At 40.9% G+C, this 17,111-nt stretch overlaps 2 protein-coding genes and 1 non-coding gene across 3 annotated transcripts; all 3 read left to right on the top strand.

Annotated features, from left to right (window-relative positions):
* The first annotated feature begins 253 nt into the window (after positions 1 to 253).
* Positions 254 to 326, top strand: trnaf-gaa (transfer RNA phenylalanine (anticodon GAA)). The gene has a single exon. It is a non-coding gene; the product is annotated as a tRNA-Phe (tRNA).
* A 2,841-nt stretch (positions 327 to 3,167) lies between these two features.
* Positions 3,168 to 5,594, top strand: LOC131350239 (origin recognition complex subunit 4-like). Its single transcript, XM_058385435.1, has 6 exons — positions 3,168 to 3,226; positions 3,367 to 3,457; positions 3,560 to 3,635; positions 3,721 to 3,824; positions 4,900 to 5,082; positions 5,215 to 5,594. Exons 1-6 carry the CDS (start codon positions 3,168 to 3,170, stop codon positions 5,413 to 5,415), a joined length of 714 nt encoding a protein of 237 aa, XP_058241418.1. The 3' UTR covers positions 5,416 to 5,594.
* Positions 5,595 to 9,368: 3,774 nt separating this feature from the next.
* LOC131350237 (polyadenylate-binding protein 1A-like) lies at positions 9,369 to 10,153 on the top strand. Its single transcript, XM_058385433.1, has 3 exons — positions 9,369 to 9,534; positions 9,755 to 9,948; positions 10,058 to 10,153. Exons 1-3 carry the CDS (start codon positions 9,369 to 9,371, stop codon positions 10,151 to 10,153), a joined length of 456 nt encoding a protein of 151 aa, XP_058241416.1.
* The last annotated feature ends 6,958 nt before the right edge of the window (positions 10,154 to 17,111 follow it).

Here is a 17,111-nt window from a genome sequence, read left to right as displayed (position 1 = left end):
TGTAAATGCTACTGTTTGTTTGCAGTCAAATAAATCTGTAGATGCCCTAGTTAACACGATACTTATGTAGCAGTTCCAATCAGTACAATGAAGTACATCTTGCTTTCTGCTGGACAGGACCTTCTGTCTATGCCCTTAAGGAAAAAGCTCTACCGCTTTCTGAAGAAGTTTGCCTCGCCGGTCTGGACGTGGTGCGCAGTCGTGCCGACAAAAACCTGATCACTCACACATACGGGAGAGGCCTGGTAGAGGTGCCGAAATAGCTCAGTTGGGAGAGCGTTAGACTGAAGATCTAAAGGTCCCTGGTTTAATCCCGGGTTTCGGCAGCTGGAGGCAGTGTAGTCAACCTGCGCAGTTCTGCAACTTATGCCTCAGACTTGAAAACAGCAAAACGTGGAAATGGTGCAGGATAAAGATCTGAAAGCCCCCTGGTCTGAGACGAGAGCAAAAAAACTAGGATGCTACAGAACTCTTAGGTTCTCGTTGAATGCTTAGCCTGCACCCTTCAGTTTACGTGACCGCATGCCTCAATACCTGCCTACAAATCATTGAAAGGTAGCCTCCTAGCCCGCACGCCATTAGAAAACCCCTGCTTTTGACAAGGCTCCTTGGAAGCGTTGCCCCCTGACGAGGTGGCTGAGAGGTTAAGGCGATGGACTGCTAATCCTTTGTGCTCTGCACGCATAGGTTCCAGTCCCACCCTTGTCGTGCGTGTGCTTCCTCTTTACCGCTATGCGCCACACAGCAGCAACTGAATGCTCCCCCAGACAGTCGTGCAGCGTGAAAACAACAGTGATCCGACTACTTTGAAAATCGTGCAGTGTGAACTCGGCATAAGTGTTTCACAACCTTGGGCTGCATTCCCATGCTGGTTGGACACACATGCTGTAAGTTCATATGAACAAGCCACTTCAACAGGAGGTGGAGGATATGGACAGCCAATCCACATTTCAACTCTTTGGAGGTGTGGGTTCAAATCCCACCGCTGCCAGGGTGGCCTTTTGTTCTAAATATTCTCCTAGTGCATGTTCCCGCTCAGTGCTTAATTAGTAAATGAATAATTTCCGGAACAAAACTAGCAGTCTCTCGCCGCTGTGACAAAACGGTGGTAGCGCAATTATAAAGATTATAAAGATTCGTTGCTGAATGGTCTCATGTATTATATTATTCTGTTCCATATCCATGCCAATCATGAATTTAAAAAAATAAATTCTCTCTCTCTCTCTCTCTCTCTCTCTCTCTCTATATATATATATATATATATATATATATATATATATATATATATATATATATATATATATATATATATATATGAGTAAAACCATCATGGCTTCTCTATTGTTAGCAAAACATCTTGAGGCACCTCATCCTCCGCAACACACCATTCTCATACGCCGCAACCATTTAAGGGCAGTTGTGGTAAAGAGAACTTTAAATATCTCTTATGAATTTAATATTAATTTCAAATTTCCTAAATGTTGATATTTTGCTTTATGATTTGTTTCATTGTAGACAATCAGCAAGTGTGAAAAAAAGCTTTAGCAAAGGTTAGGGTGACAAATTTCAGGGAAAAATTCTACAGAAACCCAGAACTGCTGGAGGAGTACAGAAGAGGGAGGTTAGGAGAGAGAGAGAGAGGTTAGGTTTGGAGATGTTACAGCAGGTGTAATTAGCAATAAACACCCTACAGTGTTAGGAAATGTACATGAGAGTACACACACACACACACACACACACACACACACACACACACACACACACACACACAACCCTTTAGCCACTACTATAACAGGACTTTGGTGCTGGACTGAGTGGACTGTTCATACTGGGGGAAATTCCCGCCACACTAAGGCATGGAGGTCGTGTGATTCTTAAAGTGACAGCAGCCTAATAAATTTGCTGCACAATTTTGTTATAATTTAGTAATTTAATTACATAATAAATAAACAGTTATTTGTTCTTCTGTTAGTAATTTGTTTGTTTTTTTTATTTTCTTTTTTACTTTACTTTTCAATTCATTTCAAAGACTAAAATTAAGCTCTACCCCACCCCACAACTTCAGGCCCAGTATAGAACACACACACACACTCACACACACACACACACACACTCACACACACAGAGTAAGCATCAATTCTATACTATATGATGATGTATACATAAAATGTTTTTCCCCATGTTATGAGACTAATTTAATGTAATGCTTTCTTTCCGCTTCCAGGAATCAAAAACGAAAACAAACTGGAAAAATAAAGAAAACTGAAGAGCTGACTAAGAAGCAACATGAAAAGAAAAAAAGACAGTGGTCAGTTATTTTTTAGTGCCATGGTAAAATGCTTCATGTTTTTTAGGTAAACGTTGAAATGTTGTCCTGTTTATTCCTGTTTTAATGTTTTTCTTATACAAGGTATAAGAAAAAGTATACAAGGCTCAGTATAAATCTCAGACTAGTATACTTATTATCATTACCCAAATAATTAACCTCATTACTGAAACCTATATATCATTACTGAAACTCATGATTATTAGATGTTAATTTAATTAATAGAGATATAGTACTTTGATTTTAAATGCATGTGCAGAATCTTAAAATGATGTTCTCTCAGGTTTGTCACGTCATTTTGAAAAAATGTCAGGTTTCTTCAAAATATAAAGAAAAAATGTTTGTAAATTGTGGACGGTGTTGCGGTAATGAGAGAAATCCGTCAAAATTTAAAAAACTGTTAAATTAAAAATAAATATTATTTCAGAACTTGAAGTAACTGTGCATGACTATTAATAATCCATTTTTAAAACTGTGAAAATGTATTTGCTTTTCTATCAGTGTTAATGTTTTCACAGTGTTGCAGTAATGAGATTTTTTAGGACTTTTGGAAATTATGTTCAAAAAGGTGTTAAATGGTAAGTAAAAGTTTTTAAATTAATGTTCACAAACACTCCAGACTTTGTTGCTAATGTCTAAAAAAAAAACGTTAATTTAAGCATTTTTAAAATTTTCATGTTTGAAATTTTTAAAACCAAGATTTCGTGAGAATCACCCAGATATGTGTGTAAATGTTTGTAGAGGAAGTGCTGGAGTATGCTGTAAAAACATCGATTTTAAAGTACTATCCGCTGTCGTCTGCACTCTGCATGCTAATCTTTGTTTTAAAATTGTTCTTCTCATGTCTGAAGGTCCAGAGAGTGCTGAGGGTAAACCCATGGGCTTGGAATCGAAGTACAAGTGGGTTTTTAGAACAGAATGCACTCTTTATATGAGGTGTCTGCTAAGACCTATATTTTGTAAAGGTGTATGATGTATTCTGTGTGTGTGTGTGTGTGTGTGTGTGTGTATGATGTATTCTGTGTGTGTGTGTGTGTTAGGCACCTGTTGGAGCTGTTAAGGAGGACAGCGGTTCACGGTGAGAGTAACTCTTTGCATATCATCGGTCCATGTGGATCTGTTAAAACCATGGTACGAAGATGTCTGTGTGCTACTTCTGTTAGGTTAGGATACACACATGTACTTTACACTAAGCTGTTGTGTGTGTGTGTGTGTGTGTGTGTGTGTGTGTAGCTGCTACGTTGTGCTCTGAGAGAGCTGCTGGACTTGCAGGAGGTGAAGATGAATGTCCTGCAGGTTCACCTGAGCAGTGAGTGTTGTGTAAAAGAGCGTGTGTTTAAAAGAGGCTGCTGGTTTAAGTCACGGCTCCGTTCATGGCCGCGTGTCTCGTGCAGGTCTGCTGCAGATGGACGACCGGATCGCTCTGAGAGAGATCACACGCCAGCTTCAACTGGAGAACGTCGTAGGAGACAAAGTGTTGGTGTGTGTGTTCCAGTATTCCTGGAATTCTCGAGTCGTGTATACAGCTGGGACGTTACAGGAGCGGCAACATCACATGATTCAAAAGAAGTGAATGTGAGAGAAACTTGGGAGTGATATTACTGTAACTGATAACCCAGTCTGTCTGTCTGTCAGCCTGCCTGCCTACCTACCTGTCTGTCTGTCTTCTTGCCTGCCTGTCTGTCTGTGCACCTGTCTGTCTGTCTGTCTGTCTGCCTACCTACCTACCTACCTGTCTTTCTTCCTGTCTGTCTTCCTGCCTGCCTACCTGTTTGTCTGTCTGTCTTCCTGTCTGCCTGTCTGTGCACCTGCCTGTCTGTCTTTCTGTCTGTCTTCCTGCCTGCCTTCCTGTCTGTCTGCCTGCCTGTCTTCTTGTCTGTCTGCCTGTCTGCCTACCTGTCTGTCTTTCTGTCTGTCTGCCCACCTGTCTGTCTATCTTCCTGCCTGTCTGTCTGTCTGTCTGCCATTACCTGTTTGCCTGTCTTCCTTCCTTTCTTTCTTCCTGCCTGTCTGCCTTCTTGCCTGCCTGTCTTCCTGCCTGCCTACCTGCCTGTCTGTCTTCTTCCCTGCCTGCCTGTCTGTGCACCTGTCTGTCTGCCTGCCTACCTACCTACCTGTTTGTCTGTCTTCTTGCCTGCCTGCCTGTCTGTGCACCTGTCTGTCTGACTGCCTGCCTGCCTACCTGTCTGTCTGTCTGTCTGTCTTCCTTCTTGGCTGTCTTCCTTTCTGTCTGTCTTCCTGCCTGCCTACCTGTTTGTCTGTCTGTCTGCCTGTCTGTGCACCTGCCTGTCTAACTGTTTTTCTGTCTGTCTTCCTGCCTGCCTGCCTGTCTGTCTGCCCACCTGTCTGTCTATCTTCCCTCCTGTCTGCCTTCTTGCCTGCCTGTCTTCCTGTTTGCCTACCTGTCTGTCTGTCTGTCTTCCTACCTGTCTGCCTGTCTGTCTGACTACCTGGCTGTCTGTATGCCTACCTATCTGTCTGTTTCTCTGTTTGTCTGCCTGCCTACCTCTCTGCCTACCTGCCTGCCCACATGCCTGCCTATCTGACTGCCCGTCTATCTGCCTGTCTACCTGTCTGTCTTCCTCCCTGTCTGTCTGTCTGCAGGTGATAAAAGCAGCAGTCAGCCAGTGTTCTTCATCCTGGAAGAGTTTGATCTGTTTGCTCATCATAAGAACCAGACGCTGCTGTACAACCTGCTGGATGTTTCTCAGTCTGCTCAGGCTCCTGTAGCTGTGGTGGGACTCACCTGCAGACTAGTATGTACACACACACACACACACACACACACACACACACACACACACACACACACACTTAATATACCTGTCACCAAAAAACGCCGCATGTTTATAAAATCTCTGTATTTTTTTCCTGTTTGTTTATTCCAGGACGTTCTTGAGCTCTTGGAAAAGTGTGAGAAGTCTCGTTTTTCCCACAGACAGAGTCACCTGTTGAGTTCTCTGGCTTTCCGTCAGTATCGAGACGCCTTTCGGTCCGAGCTCACGCTGCAGGATGACTTCCCCGACAGCAAGTTCTCTCAAGAGTGGAACCTCTGCGTCTCGGTACGACACACCGCATCACGAACCTGAACTGAAGTGTTACACTGCTCACATGTGAACATACACACTGCTGGAGGAAGCTCACGTGTTTTCCTCGATTGTACATAGCACGTGTTCTCTCTCCTCGTCTTCCTCACCACTGATGATGATGATGATGATGAGGGAGTAATTATAATGATCCAATTCTAACCATGACAACCATGATTTGACCAAGCATGACCAATTAGAGTAAAATAAAAATATCTAATGGCTTAATATATATATATATATATATATATATATATATATATATATATATATATATATATATATATATATATATATATATATATATATATACATACAGGTGCAAAGTTGATTTATTTCAGTAATTCAATTCAACAAGTGAAACTGCTGTATTATATAGAGCCATTACACACAGACTGATATATCTCAAGTGTTTATTTCTTTTAATTTGGACGATTATGGCTTACAGCTAATGAAAACCCAAACTTCAGTATCTCAGAAAATTTAAATATTGTGAAAAAGTTCAATATTGGAGACTCATGGTGTCGCACTCTAATCAGCTAATTAACTTAAAATACCTGCAAAGGTTTCCTGAGCCTTTAAATGTCTCTCAGTCTGGTCCAGTAGGCTACACAGTCATGGGGAAGACTGCTGACTTGACAGACATCCAGAAGACGGTCATTGAGACCCTGCACATGGAGGGTAAGACACAAAAGGTCATTGCTGAAGAAGCTGGATGTTCACAGAGTGCTGTGTCCAAGCACGTTAATGAAATTTTAATGGAAAGAAAGTGTGATAGAAAAGGTGCAGAAACAACAGGGATAACCGCAGCCTTGAGAGGATTGTGAAACGAAGCCCCTTCAAGAATCTGGGGGAGATTCACAAGGAGTGGACTGCAGCTGGAGTCAGTCGCATTCCTTGTGTCAAGCCAGTCCTGAACCAGAGACGATATCAGAGGTGTCTTACCTGGGCTAAGGACAAAAAGGACTGGACTGTTGCTCTGTGGGCCAAAGTCCTCTTTTCAGATGAAAATAAATTTTCCATTTCATTTGGAAATCAAGATCCCAGACTTTGAAGGAAGAGAGGAGAGGCAAAAAATCCAAAGTTGCTTGAGGTCCAGTGTAAAGTTTGGGGAGTGGTTTGGGGAGCCGTATCATCTGCTGGTGTTGGTCCACTGTGTTTTATCAGGTCCACAGTCATCTACCAGGAGGTTTTAGAGCACTTCATGCTTCATTCTGCTGACCAGCTTTATGGAGATGCTGATTTCATTTTCCAGCAGGACTTGGCACCTGCCCACACTGCCAAAAGTACTAATATCTGGTTTAAGGACCATGGTGTCCATGTGCTTGATTGGCCAGCAAACCCTGTGAAATCCCATAGAAATCCCATAGAGAATCAGTGGGGTACTGTGAAGAGGAAGATGCGAGACACCAGACCCAACAACGCAGAAGAGCTGAAGGACGCTATCAGAGTAATCTGGGCTTCCATAACACCTCAGCAGTGCCACAGACTGACCGTCTCCATGCCACGCCGCATTGCTGCAGTAATTCATGCAAAGGGAACTCCGACCAAGTATTGAGTGCTGTACATGTTCATACTTTTCAGTAGTCCAACATTTCTGTGTTGAAAATCATTTTTTTAATTAGCTTTTTATTGGTGTAATATTCTAGTTTTCTGAATTTTGGGTTTTCATTAGATGCAAGCCATAATCATCAAAATTAACAAAAATTAAACACTTAAAATATATAAAAAATATATCAGTCTGTGTGTAATGAATCTATATACTATAGAGTTTCACTTGTTGAATTGAATTACTGAAATAAATCAACTTTTCGATGATATTCTAATTTATTCAAATACACCTGTGTATATATGGTGGGGGGGGACGACAAAATCTCTGCTGCCCTCTATTGGACAACTCTGAACATAACCATGACGACCACGATTTGACCAAGCAGGAGTAAAATAAAAATATATAAAGGCTAAAAATATACATTATAGAAATATAACATACATATAATAATAAAAATGCTTTTTATTACAAAAGTACAGCTTTTGTATAAATATATAATCACTGCCCGATGCCTGTGGGTCATTATACACAGAATCGAACTGAGCAATTATTTTCTTTACCCGTGTCACGAAAACTGAAGGACGTCATAGTATGGGTTTTTAAACTGTGGTCAGCCCTGAATAGGGGACAATGTCATTTATTTGTTGCTGCTGTTTCTTCTTCTTCTGGTGTCCTTATCCATGAGAGACAGAGAGAGAGAAAGAGAGAGACTTTGACTTTTACAATCCTTTTATTTACACATAAGTCACATAATATGTGGTAAAATCAGGGTGACTCAGTAATTCAATAAATACATTTTAAAATATTTCAATAAATTAAGTTAAGACACATCAGTGAATGGTGGATTTAGTTTAGCTCTGGTGCAAAGCAGGGTTTCTCTTCTGCTACAGAGCACAGAGCATTAGCATGACACCACACTGTCTCAAACATCTTCACATCATTCATCTTTCTGTAGAAATTAAAATCAATTAAAATTCTTGATTTAACAAGTCTGAGGAAAATTCTCTTTGCATCAGTCTGTGTTTTGTGCAAACACAGGTATATCGCCATTTTTGCCTGACCAAATATAAAATTGATCATTTGAAACTGTTCCTCCTGACGTACTTAAAACATACTGAGAGAGAGACAGAGAAAAAGATCTTTATGTGGTGGGTATGAGAACCCTGATTTGGCTGATGTGATAATTATAGCATCATTACAAATAATACAGTCTATCTGTGTAAACTGTGTGTGACGGATAAAAAGTGCAGCTTTGTTCCAGAGCTACAGTATCCTATAGTAATGTTGTAAATGCTTGATTCTGATTGGTCAGATTCATTCGTTAATAAAAAGGGTGTGGCTGGTGATATGTTGAAGCTTTTCATGAGGAAATGTGTAATATATTTGGAAGGAGTCTCCAGTTTTAGTGTTTTTCTAATAAGGTTTGTTTGTGTTATTTTCAGTAACAGGATATGTTTTAGATTTTGGTCTAAAACTTTAAGAGCAAAAAATCAAGAGTTTGGTGAGATCATGATCCTTTATAACTGGAATAATGTGGATAATTTGCTTCGGTGATGTTCCACGATATTGGATGCAACTCAACCACAAAAGATGTTCATTAATTAGTAAAAAAATCTACACCAATTACCCATAACATCATGACCACCTGCCTAATATTGTTTTGGTCATCCTTTTGCTGCCAAAACCGCCCTGACCCATCAAGGCATGGACTCTACTAGATCCCTGAAGGTGTGCTGTGGTATCTGGCACCAAGATGTTAGCAGCAGATCCTTTAAAGGAGAAGTTCACTTCCAGAACAAAAATCTACTGATAATTTCCTCACCCCCTGGTCATCCAAGATGTTCATGTCTTTCTTTCTTCATTAAAGAAATGATGTTTTTTTAAGAAAACATTTCAGATTTTTCTCCATATAGTGACCTTCAATGGTGTCCTGGAGTTTGACCTTCCAAAATGCAGTTTAAATGCAGCTTGAAAGAGTAGTGTTTACGTTAGGTTAATATCTATGCATTGAAAATATAGTCAGTGAATGTTTTTTGGGGATTAATTGCAGCTCAGCCTCTTTCCTGTCCAGGCCTATACAGTGTTTCTATATTAATATTAAAAGCCATTTTGAATTGGATTCATTATTGGGGTTTGGAACTTAACTGTTTAATGTTAACTGCTTACATGATGTCATGAGGTCATGTGACCAACTGGCATCATGTAGAATTCTGAATTCTGTTCTGAACATCACCTGACGACGTACATAGCAACCATCCTCAGACCACCTTTAGCTATTGACAGAGAAACAGTGCCCCTTGTGTAACAGCGATTTTACACCATTTAGCAGCGGTTTCACTGAGTTTAGCAGTATTTTACAGCGTTTAGCAGTATTCCACCACTTTTAACTGTTTTATACTGTTTTATGGCTGCACTGTTTGTGAAAGATCTTCACCCTGAAGTATCAGAGGTGATACTTTCTAATAGATTTAGACCTGCAGGACACGTCCAATCTGTCCACATTTGCAGGGACAGGAAGACCGGCTCTCCTCTCGGATACGCGTACGTCAACTTTCGCTATCGAGATGACGGTAAAACAAACCTTTTCTTTTTTCTACACTGTTTCTTACCTGTTTTTGCAGCAGATTTAAGGCTACATGTGTAACTTCTGTAGTATTTTATAGTTTTACTATATGGATATGGTCATGTTTTAAATGGTACTAAAAAGATATGAAAAGATATTTGGATGAGTTATATATAGACTATAATAGACTTTAATTAAAAATGAATGGTTTATTTCTGTTCCCTCAGCTGAGAGAGCCATCGATATGTTCAGTTTTGAAATCCTCCTGGGGAGACCCATGCGTGTCATGTGGTCTAACTGGGAACCCACCGCCAAGCCCATCAAGGGAGGGAACATATTCATCAGGAACCTTGATTGGTCCATTGACTGCACCTCCCTGTTTGACACTTTCTCTGTGTTCGGGAGGATCGTGTCATGCAAGGTTCGAGCTTTGAGCTGTTATATATGAATATATATATCTGAATAGCTGAATATCTGTGTTTCATGATTAGTGTGTTGTTGTGTGTTGACACGCTGTGTTTCTCCTGCAGGTTGTGGAATCAAAAGGTTATGGGTACGTTCAGTACGAGTCAGCGGAGGCGGCGGAACGGCTGAACGGAAAACTCCTGAACGACCGCCAAGTGTAAGTCACATGTAAATTAGTGTCTTTTTACCAGCCAGATATCAGGATTTTTTACATTCCTTTTTAAACTAATTGCATTGAACTCTTTATATTGTCGAAACAGAGATTTGTTTGGTCTTATGAGGGTATTTCAGTCAACATCTGGTGGTAATTTTGCTGTCGAGGACATAACTTTTAACAGCAGGGTTTAGATTCCTAGTGCAGCTTCTCTGTTGTGTTACAGCACCATCGAGTACTTCAGGTCTTGGGAGGAGCCCAAGGTGGAGGTGTGCAGGGCCGAGGAGCCCAAGGTGGAGGCACGCAGGGCCGAGGAGCCCAAGGTGGAGGCACGCAGGGCCGAGGAGCCCAAGGTGGAGGCACACAAGGCTGAGGAGCCCAAGGTCGAGGCACGCAAATTTATCAAGAAGATTGACCACACCATCCACAGAAAGTGCCTGCGTAGAGCCCCACCATTACTGTACAATGTACCACCAAAACTGCGCCAGCCAGTGCTGCCTCCCTGGTTCGAAAGGAGCACCCTTAAGACACCTTGCACAAAGGACACTGTCCAAAGCACCAAGGCATCTGCCTCAGAGGACATCAGCCAGATTGTCTACACTGCTGCCTCACAGATGGTCCAAGCCGCTGGATCCCCTGCCCCAGTAAACAATGTGGAAGCTGTTGAAACTGCTGGCCCAGAGAACTCTGAGGAATCTGTTGAGACAGCTGCCTCAGAGGGATCTGTGGAAGCAGTGAAGAGAGTGGCCTCAGATGACAGGGTGGAAGCAGTAGAAGCAACTGCACCAGTGGAAGCTACTGAGACAGCTGCCCCAGAGGAAACTCTGGAAGCTGTCTCAGAAATCAGAGTTCCGGCTCCACTTCAGGTCCAAAACACAACAAAAAGCACACACACACACAACAATAACAATATTCTGCATGCTTAATATTACATGCTATAGATAGTGTATGAAGGATTATGGTACTAATCTAATTGTGTGATTATTATATTGTGTAGTAATATTATTATTATTATTAATAATAATAATAATAATAATAATATCCTGTGTTCCCAGGATGTACCTAAATTTCCACCACCCCAGAAGAGGCTGACGATCTATATGTTAGAGTTAGCAGATTTAGATGACCAGATCACGATGGCCTGTGAATTTCACACACACACACACACACACACACACATCCGGCTCGTATACACTCCTGCTCTCCAGCTTAGCATTTTATTCCACTTTTATCATCACATGTCCACTGAAAACATCTACAAACTCCTGCTTTCAACTGCATTTGTTTTTAGTACTTGATATCAGTTCATAGAGAGTCTGAGCCCCACCACCCATGCTACCTGATCAGATGCCTCTGTTTCTGTTCTCTCTCGCTCTTTCACACACCTCACACACTTTCTCTCTCTCTTTGCAGATGATTACTTGCTTCCACTGGTAGCAGAAATCCACCCTGCTGATGCAAAACAAATCACTCTGATGCTTGTGCAAGGAGAAAACAATTTCAAGATCATGAACATGATTAGTGATCCCGAGCACTTGCAAGCCAAGGTAAGCCACACACACACACACACACACACACACACACAGTCAAGAAATATACATTCAAGCAACATGGCAAGTGTTTCATATCAGATTCGTAAATATCTTTAACATGTTAGCTTTGGTCATTTGGAAAACAAAGCCCCACCCACTACTCCCTCAGTCCTCATGTGTGTGTGTGTGTGTGTGTGTACGTTTGTAGGTGGATAAAATGGACACCTTACTGCGGGCAAGAGAAGCTGGTGTCAAGCTGGTGAGGATCTTTAATTAAAATTTCTGATATTGATTCATATTTAAATGGATCATTACAAAGGCGGACAGACAGACAGATACTAGTGAGTATAGATGGTGACATAATGAAGTTAGTGCCTCCACAGGAGCAGTCTGACACTTTCACGGTTGGCAAAAGGCAAGCTGTCAAGAACAAAGACAACAAATCACCTAAATTTATTGTAACTCCAGGTATAAATGAACTGCAACACTCAGGGTTTCATAAATTTGGGGCAGAAGTGTAATGCCTACCTCAGGAACGAAGTTCTTCATTAGGCAGGGAGGCAACATGGGCTGGCAGAGTTTCTGAGGAATATAAAACTGCATCCTCTGCATTCTCTGACAAGCAAGGAAACCATGACCTCATTCACGGAGCCGAACCCCCTAGAGCGGCCGTTCTCTATCATCACCTTTATGTTTTTGATTATTCCAAACTGCACAAAGAACAAGCGCGGACCCTCATAACCCAGGTTCTCATCCACGTTCTTAACGTAGAGATTCAGACCCTGGAGCAGAAGAGGCAGAGTTAGCATTCCTTTTGTGTGTGTGTGTACACATGTGTTTACCTGCTCAGTCTTCTGACTGAGCCCAGTCTGCCTCTCTACACTTGTCTGCCCTTATCCCACATCCAGCTTCTTGTGCACCTCTGCCTCACGATGCTTGAAGGATTTGAAGTGCTCTATGGTGCTGTAACACAACAAACATTGCTCTTAGAGTCTTTATCTAAACCCTGCTGTTAGAATGACATCTTTGCCAGCAAAATTACACCAGGAATTTGACTGAAACGCTCTCATAAAATCAAACAGAACCCTCTGTTTCAACAGTATATGGAGTTCAATAAACATCAAATGCAATTAGTTAAAGCACAAAAAAACCTGACACTTTAACCCTGGCTGGTAAAAACATACAATTTTACACATGGCTTACACTTTGCAGTTGTTTAACAGTTTTTCATTTAGCTGCTTGATGGCCATCTCCGCTGCCTCCACCTACTCATCCTGGGTGTCGTCCAGCACAGTGCCATGCGTGTGTCCATCTAGTGAGATAAAAATCACTGAAAAGAAGTTGGACTACTGATCGGAAGGTTGTGAGTTCAAATCCCAGGTCCATGAAGCTGCTACTCATGAACCCCTGAGCAAGGCCCTTAACCCTCAATTTCTCAGTTGTCTAAAATGAGAAAATGTTGCTCTGGATAAGGGCATCTGCCAAATGCCAGAAATGTAAATGAAAATATCTGAAACCTCCCTCTTCTCTCCTCACAATAATCTCGTGTCACAATATTCAAAACTCATGTCACTAAGACCTATCGTAAACATCCATCCATCCATTTTCTAAACCTGCTTTATTCTTAATTGGGGTCACGGGGATCTGCTGGAGCCTATCTTAGCACACAGACCCTGGACAGGTCACCAGTCCATCACAGGGCCACATATAGACAGACAACCACACACACTCACACCTACTGTATGAGGATTTAAGAATTACCTAATTACTCCTATTTAGAATTACCAGTCAGCCTATTGTACATGTGATTAGACTGTCATTGGTCTAGGAGTATGATTCTCGCTTCATTGCGAGAGGTCCCAGGCTCAGATCCCGGATGAGCCCCCAATTTCATGTTACACCCCGTCTAGGGAAAAGGCGAAACAAGAAAGAGTCGATGACACAGGACAGTGTGGAAAAAAGGCATTAAAGTGGCATTTTAATGAAAACCTAGGGGTTTAGAGTACTACGGGGGAGTGTAGCTTCGGAAGCCGGCAAGGCCAAAATAACAAACAAAAACCCCACAACCGTCCAGGATCTAAATACCCTGCTTCACAAAACAAAAATAAATATAAAAGACAAGTTCCTTCCCTAACTCCCTATCCAAAACAATCAATGAAGGATCCAATAAAGAAAATGGCATAAGTCTCCCTACATCCCCAAAATCCCTTGTAGAACTATGTACAGTATTAAGAACAATTTTACAACAGGGAAATCCAGAGTCAAGGCCTGAAAACAGGCAGCAGGCCGTACTATAAAGAGTTGAGCTAATCACATTAGCAAACAGTCGGTTCCTTACCCTCAAACATTCAAACAAACACACGCTGTCTTAGCATATACCTAGATAGCTATTAGACAAGGCAGGGCAAATACAGAAAGCCAGCACAGGACAGAGCAAACACAGCAAGTGAGCACAAGGCTGAAGACAGGAAGTGATGAAGGAGTCTTCTTATAGGTTGCATGGACACTGGGGGAACCAATTAGGCTTCTTCCTAGACAGAAGACACAAACAACTTCCCAAACAAAAGAAAACACAGAAGTAATACCAAACAGGACATTATTGGGAGGAAACCAGAGTAAACCCACACAAGCACAGGGAGAACATGCAAACTCCACACAGAATGACCCCTGGATCTTCTTGTAGTGAGAAAACAGTAGTTTTCTTATTGTAGTGCAGTAGTTTTATTATTGTAGTGCTAACCACTAGGCCACCGTACTGCCCCCAGTGTAATTTTAAAACCTTTTTTAGTGTTTTTTTTTTACTTTAATTTGAGACTTGAGTACATTTTGGATGGATTCCTCTTTTAGTAAAGATTTTCACATTGACTATAATTTTTAAAGTCTACTTTAAATTATAGTTTTTTAAACTTTTTTTTTTAACTATACTTTTTTTTTAAAAATACGTTCTGACCACATCCTACATATTCCTCAGACTTTACCACTGTATCTGCTGATGCTGATTGGACACTGCAAGGCTCCCAGGCTGAGACCCGCCCAAAGTGACATCATCACCCAGGGTCACGTTTGGCACATGTGTCTGCTGTTGAGACATGGTGCCATTATGCAGGTGCAGCCTGTAGATCTCCCAGTGCTACTGTAAATACACAAAGAACATCAACTGTCAAAATACACTCGTTGTGTGTAGTACCCTGTACTACAAATGGGTAGGGTTTCTCTTTGCTCTCAAAACAGCCTTCCATGGTAGATTCTGTTCCATGTTGATGTGACTGCATCATGTAATTCCTGCAGGTCCTTCAGGTGCATGCTGTGAATCTCCTGTTCTACTACATCCAAGTCCACATTCTACTGGATTCAGATCTGGTGACTAAAGACCAATAAAGAACCCTGAACTCATTGCCATGCTCATGAAACCAGTTTGAGACAACTTTAACTTTCTGAGGCTGTGGTATTTAAGCAGCCCAGCAGGCCCAATGTGCCATAAAAACATTTCCCACACCGTTGCACCACCTCCACCAGCCTGGACTGTTTTAAATAGTAGATTATAGAAATGATTTTAAACCTCTCTTTTCTCTCTCTTGAAGTGAACATGATTGCATGTAGCCAGTTCACCTGATTGCATGTTTTGGGGAGCAGGGAGGAGGAAGAAACTGAAACAAACATGATCATGTAGATCATGTAGAATGGGATTACATTTTTTTATGTGCTACAGAAATTTGGTTTTGGCAACACATTCATTTCCTGGATTAAAATTTTATATTCCTTCCCAGTCTCCACAGTTTGGACAAATGGAGTATCTTCCTCTTTTTTCCCCTTGAAACGCGGCACAAGACAGGGCTGCCCACTTTCACCTTTGCTTTTTGCATTGGTAATTGAATCCTTAGCAATTGCCATTCATACTGAACAATTGGGAGAGCTGGTACAGTTCACAAAATCTCAGAATGATTTTGCTCGCTGGTCAGCTCTCCCCATTTCTCTGGCTGGTCGTTTAAACTCAGTAAAGATGAACATTTTGCCTAGATTTCTGTATTTATTTCAGTGTGTTCCAATTTTTATTTTTATTTATTTTAAAACTTTCTTTAAGACTTTAAAACAACACATCTCATCTTTTATTTGGAACAAATGACCAGCCAGAATCCGTGGGGAAATACTTTAAAAACCAAATTGCCATCTCAAAACTAATTTCCCAACTTTTTGAATCTTCCACAAAAAATCCCATCTAGATCAAATTCTTGAAGTACCTTTAGATAAAGTTTGTTTCCAACACATTAACATATATTTTGCACTTAAAAAAAAAAAGTACTTGAGTACTTTTTACAGCGGGTCAAATTGACCCGAAGATAACAGGAGGGTTAAATGATTGGAGTTTTTAGAGAAACAATAATCAGAAAGAGGACATTCTTAAAAAAGAGAGAATTGATTTGAAACCTGAACTGCTATCAGGGCCATGCTGAACACCTTCTGACCAATCCAAATCAAGTATAAATTTTAATGTCAATACTGCACATAATTATCAAATAAAAGTCTATCCAGCTGTTATGCAAAAGTCTGTAATAATGTTTCTCTTAAGCGTTTTAATTAAAATCCATATTTTGGTATTCTATTTTTGGTATTCTATATATTTCTAGGCAAACCAGGCAGGTTTGGATAGCTTTTTTCCCTTAAGAAATGATATAATTTAAAAACTGCATTTTGTATTTACTTGGGTTATCCTTGTATAAAAAATAATTTGCTTGATGAGCTGAATCATTTAAGTGTGACAAATGTGGAAAAAAAATTAGGAAGGAGCAAATTTTGGTTCATTGTGACCACCTGCTGAAACAGCCCTGACCCGTCATCCACTGACACCTTTCTATCAGAACCAGCATTAACTTCAGCAAGGTGAGCAACAGTAGCTCGTCTTTGGGATCAGATCAGATGGGCCAGCCTTCGCTCCTCATGTGCATCAATGAGCCTTGGCTGCCCATGACCCTGTCTGTTCCCCACTGTTCCTTCCTTGGACCACTTTAGATACTGACCACTGCAGACCTGGAACACCCCCACAAGAGCTGTGGTTTTGGAGATTCTCTGATCCAGTCGTTTAGCCGTCACAATTTGGCCCTTGTCAAGTCGCCCAAATGTCTACACTCGCCCATTTTTCTGCATCTAACACATCAACTTTGAGGACAAAATGTTCACTTACTGTCTAATATATATCCCACCCACAAAGAGGTGCCATGATAAGATAATCAGTTCAGATAATTATTCACTTCATCTGTCATATATATATATATATATATATATATATATATATATATATATATATATATATATATAATATAGGGATCTAGAGGAGACCACACCTCTATGGAGCAGGGCTTCAGGGAAGCAAAAGGGAGACCAACACAATATTAGGCAATATTAGGCATAATGTTATGGCATATATCAGTTTATATA

The sequence above is a fragment of the Hemibagrus wyckioides genome, unplaced genomic scaffold (genome assembly GCF_019097595.1).
Source record: "Hemibagrus wyckioides isolate EC202008001 unplaced genomic scaffold, SWU_Hwy_1.0 Contig29, whole genome shotgun sequence".
Classification (NCBI taxonomy): domain Eukaryota; kingdom Metazoa; phylum Chordata; class Actinopteri; order Siluriformes; family Bagridae; genus Hemibagrus; species Hemibagrus wyckioides.
Note: the sequence above shows the minus strand (reverse complement) of the source record. Positions and strands in the feature narration are given on the sequence as shown.

Excerpts from the sequence above, each read along its gene's own strand:
- LOC131350237 (XM_058385433.1), top strand. The coding sequence starts at position 9,369 with ATGGCTGCACTGTTTGTGAAAGATCTTCACCCTGAAGTATCAGAGGTG. Across the intron at positions 9,535-9,754 it reads CTTTCGCTATCGAGATGACG|CTGAGAGAGCCATCGATATG; the intron begins GTAAAACAAACC and ends CTGTTCCCTCAG. Across the intron at positions 9,949-10,057 it reads GGAGGATCGTGTCATGCAAG|GTTGTGGAATCAAAAGGTTA; the intron begins GTTCGAGCTTTG and ends TTTCTCCTGCAG.
- LOC131350239 (XM_058385435.1), top strand. The coding sequence starts at position 3,168 with ATGTCTGAAGGTCCAGAGAGTGCTGAGGGTAAACCCATGGGCTTGGAA. Across the intron at positions 3,227-3,366 it reads GGCTTGGAATCGAAGTACAA|GCACCTGTTGGAGCTGTTAA; the intron begins GTGGGTTTTTAG and ends TGTGTGTGTTAG. Across the intron at positions 3,458-3,559 it reads GTGGATCTGTTAAAACCATG|CTGCTACGTTGTGCTCTGAG; the intron begins GTACGAAGATGT and ends GTGTGTGTGTAG.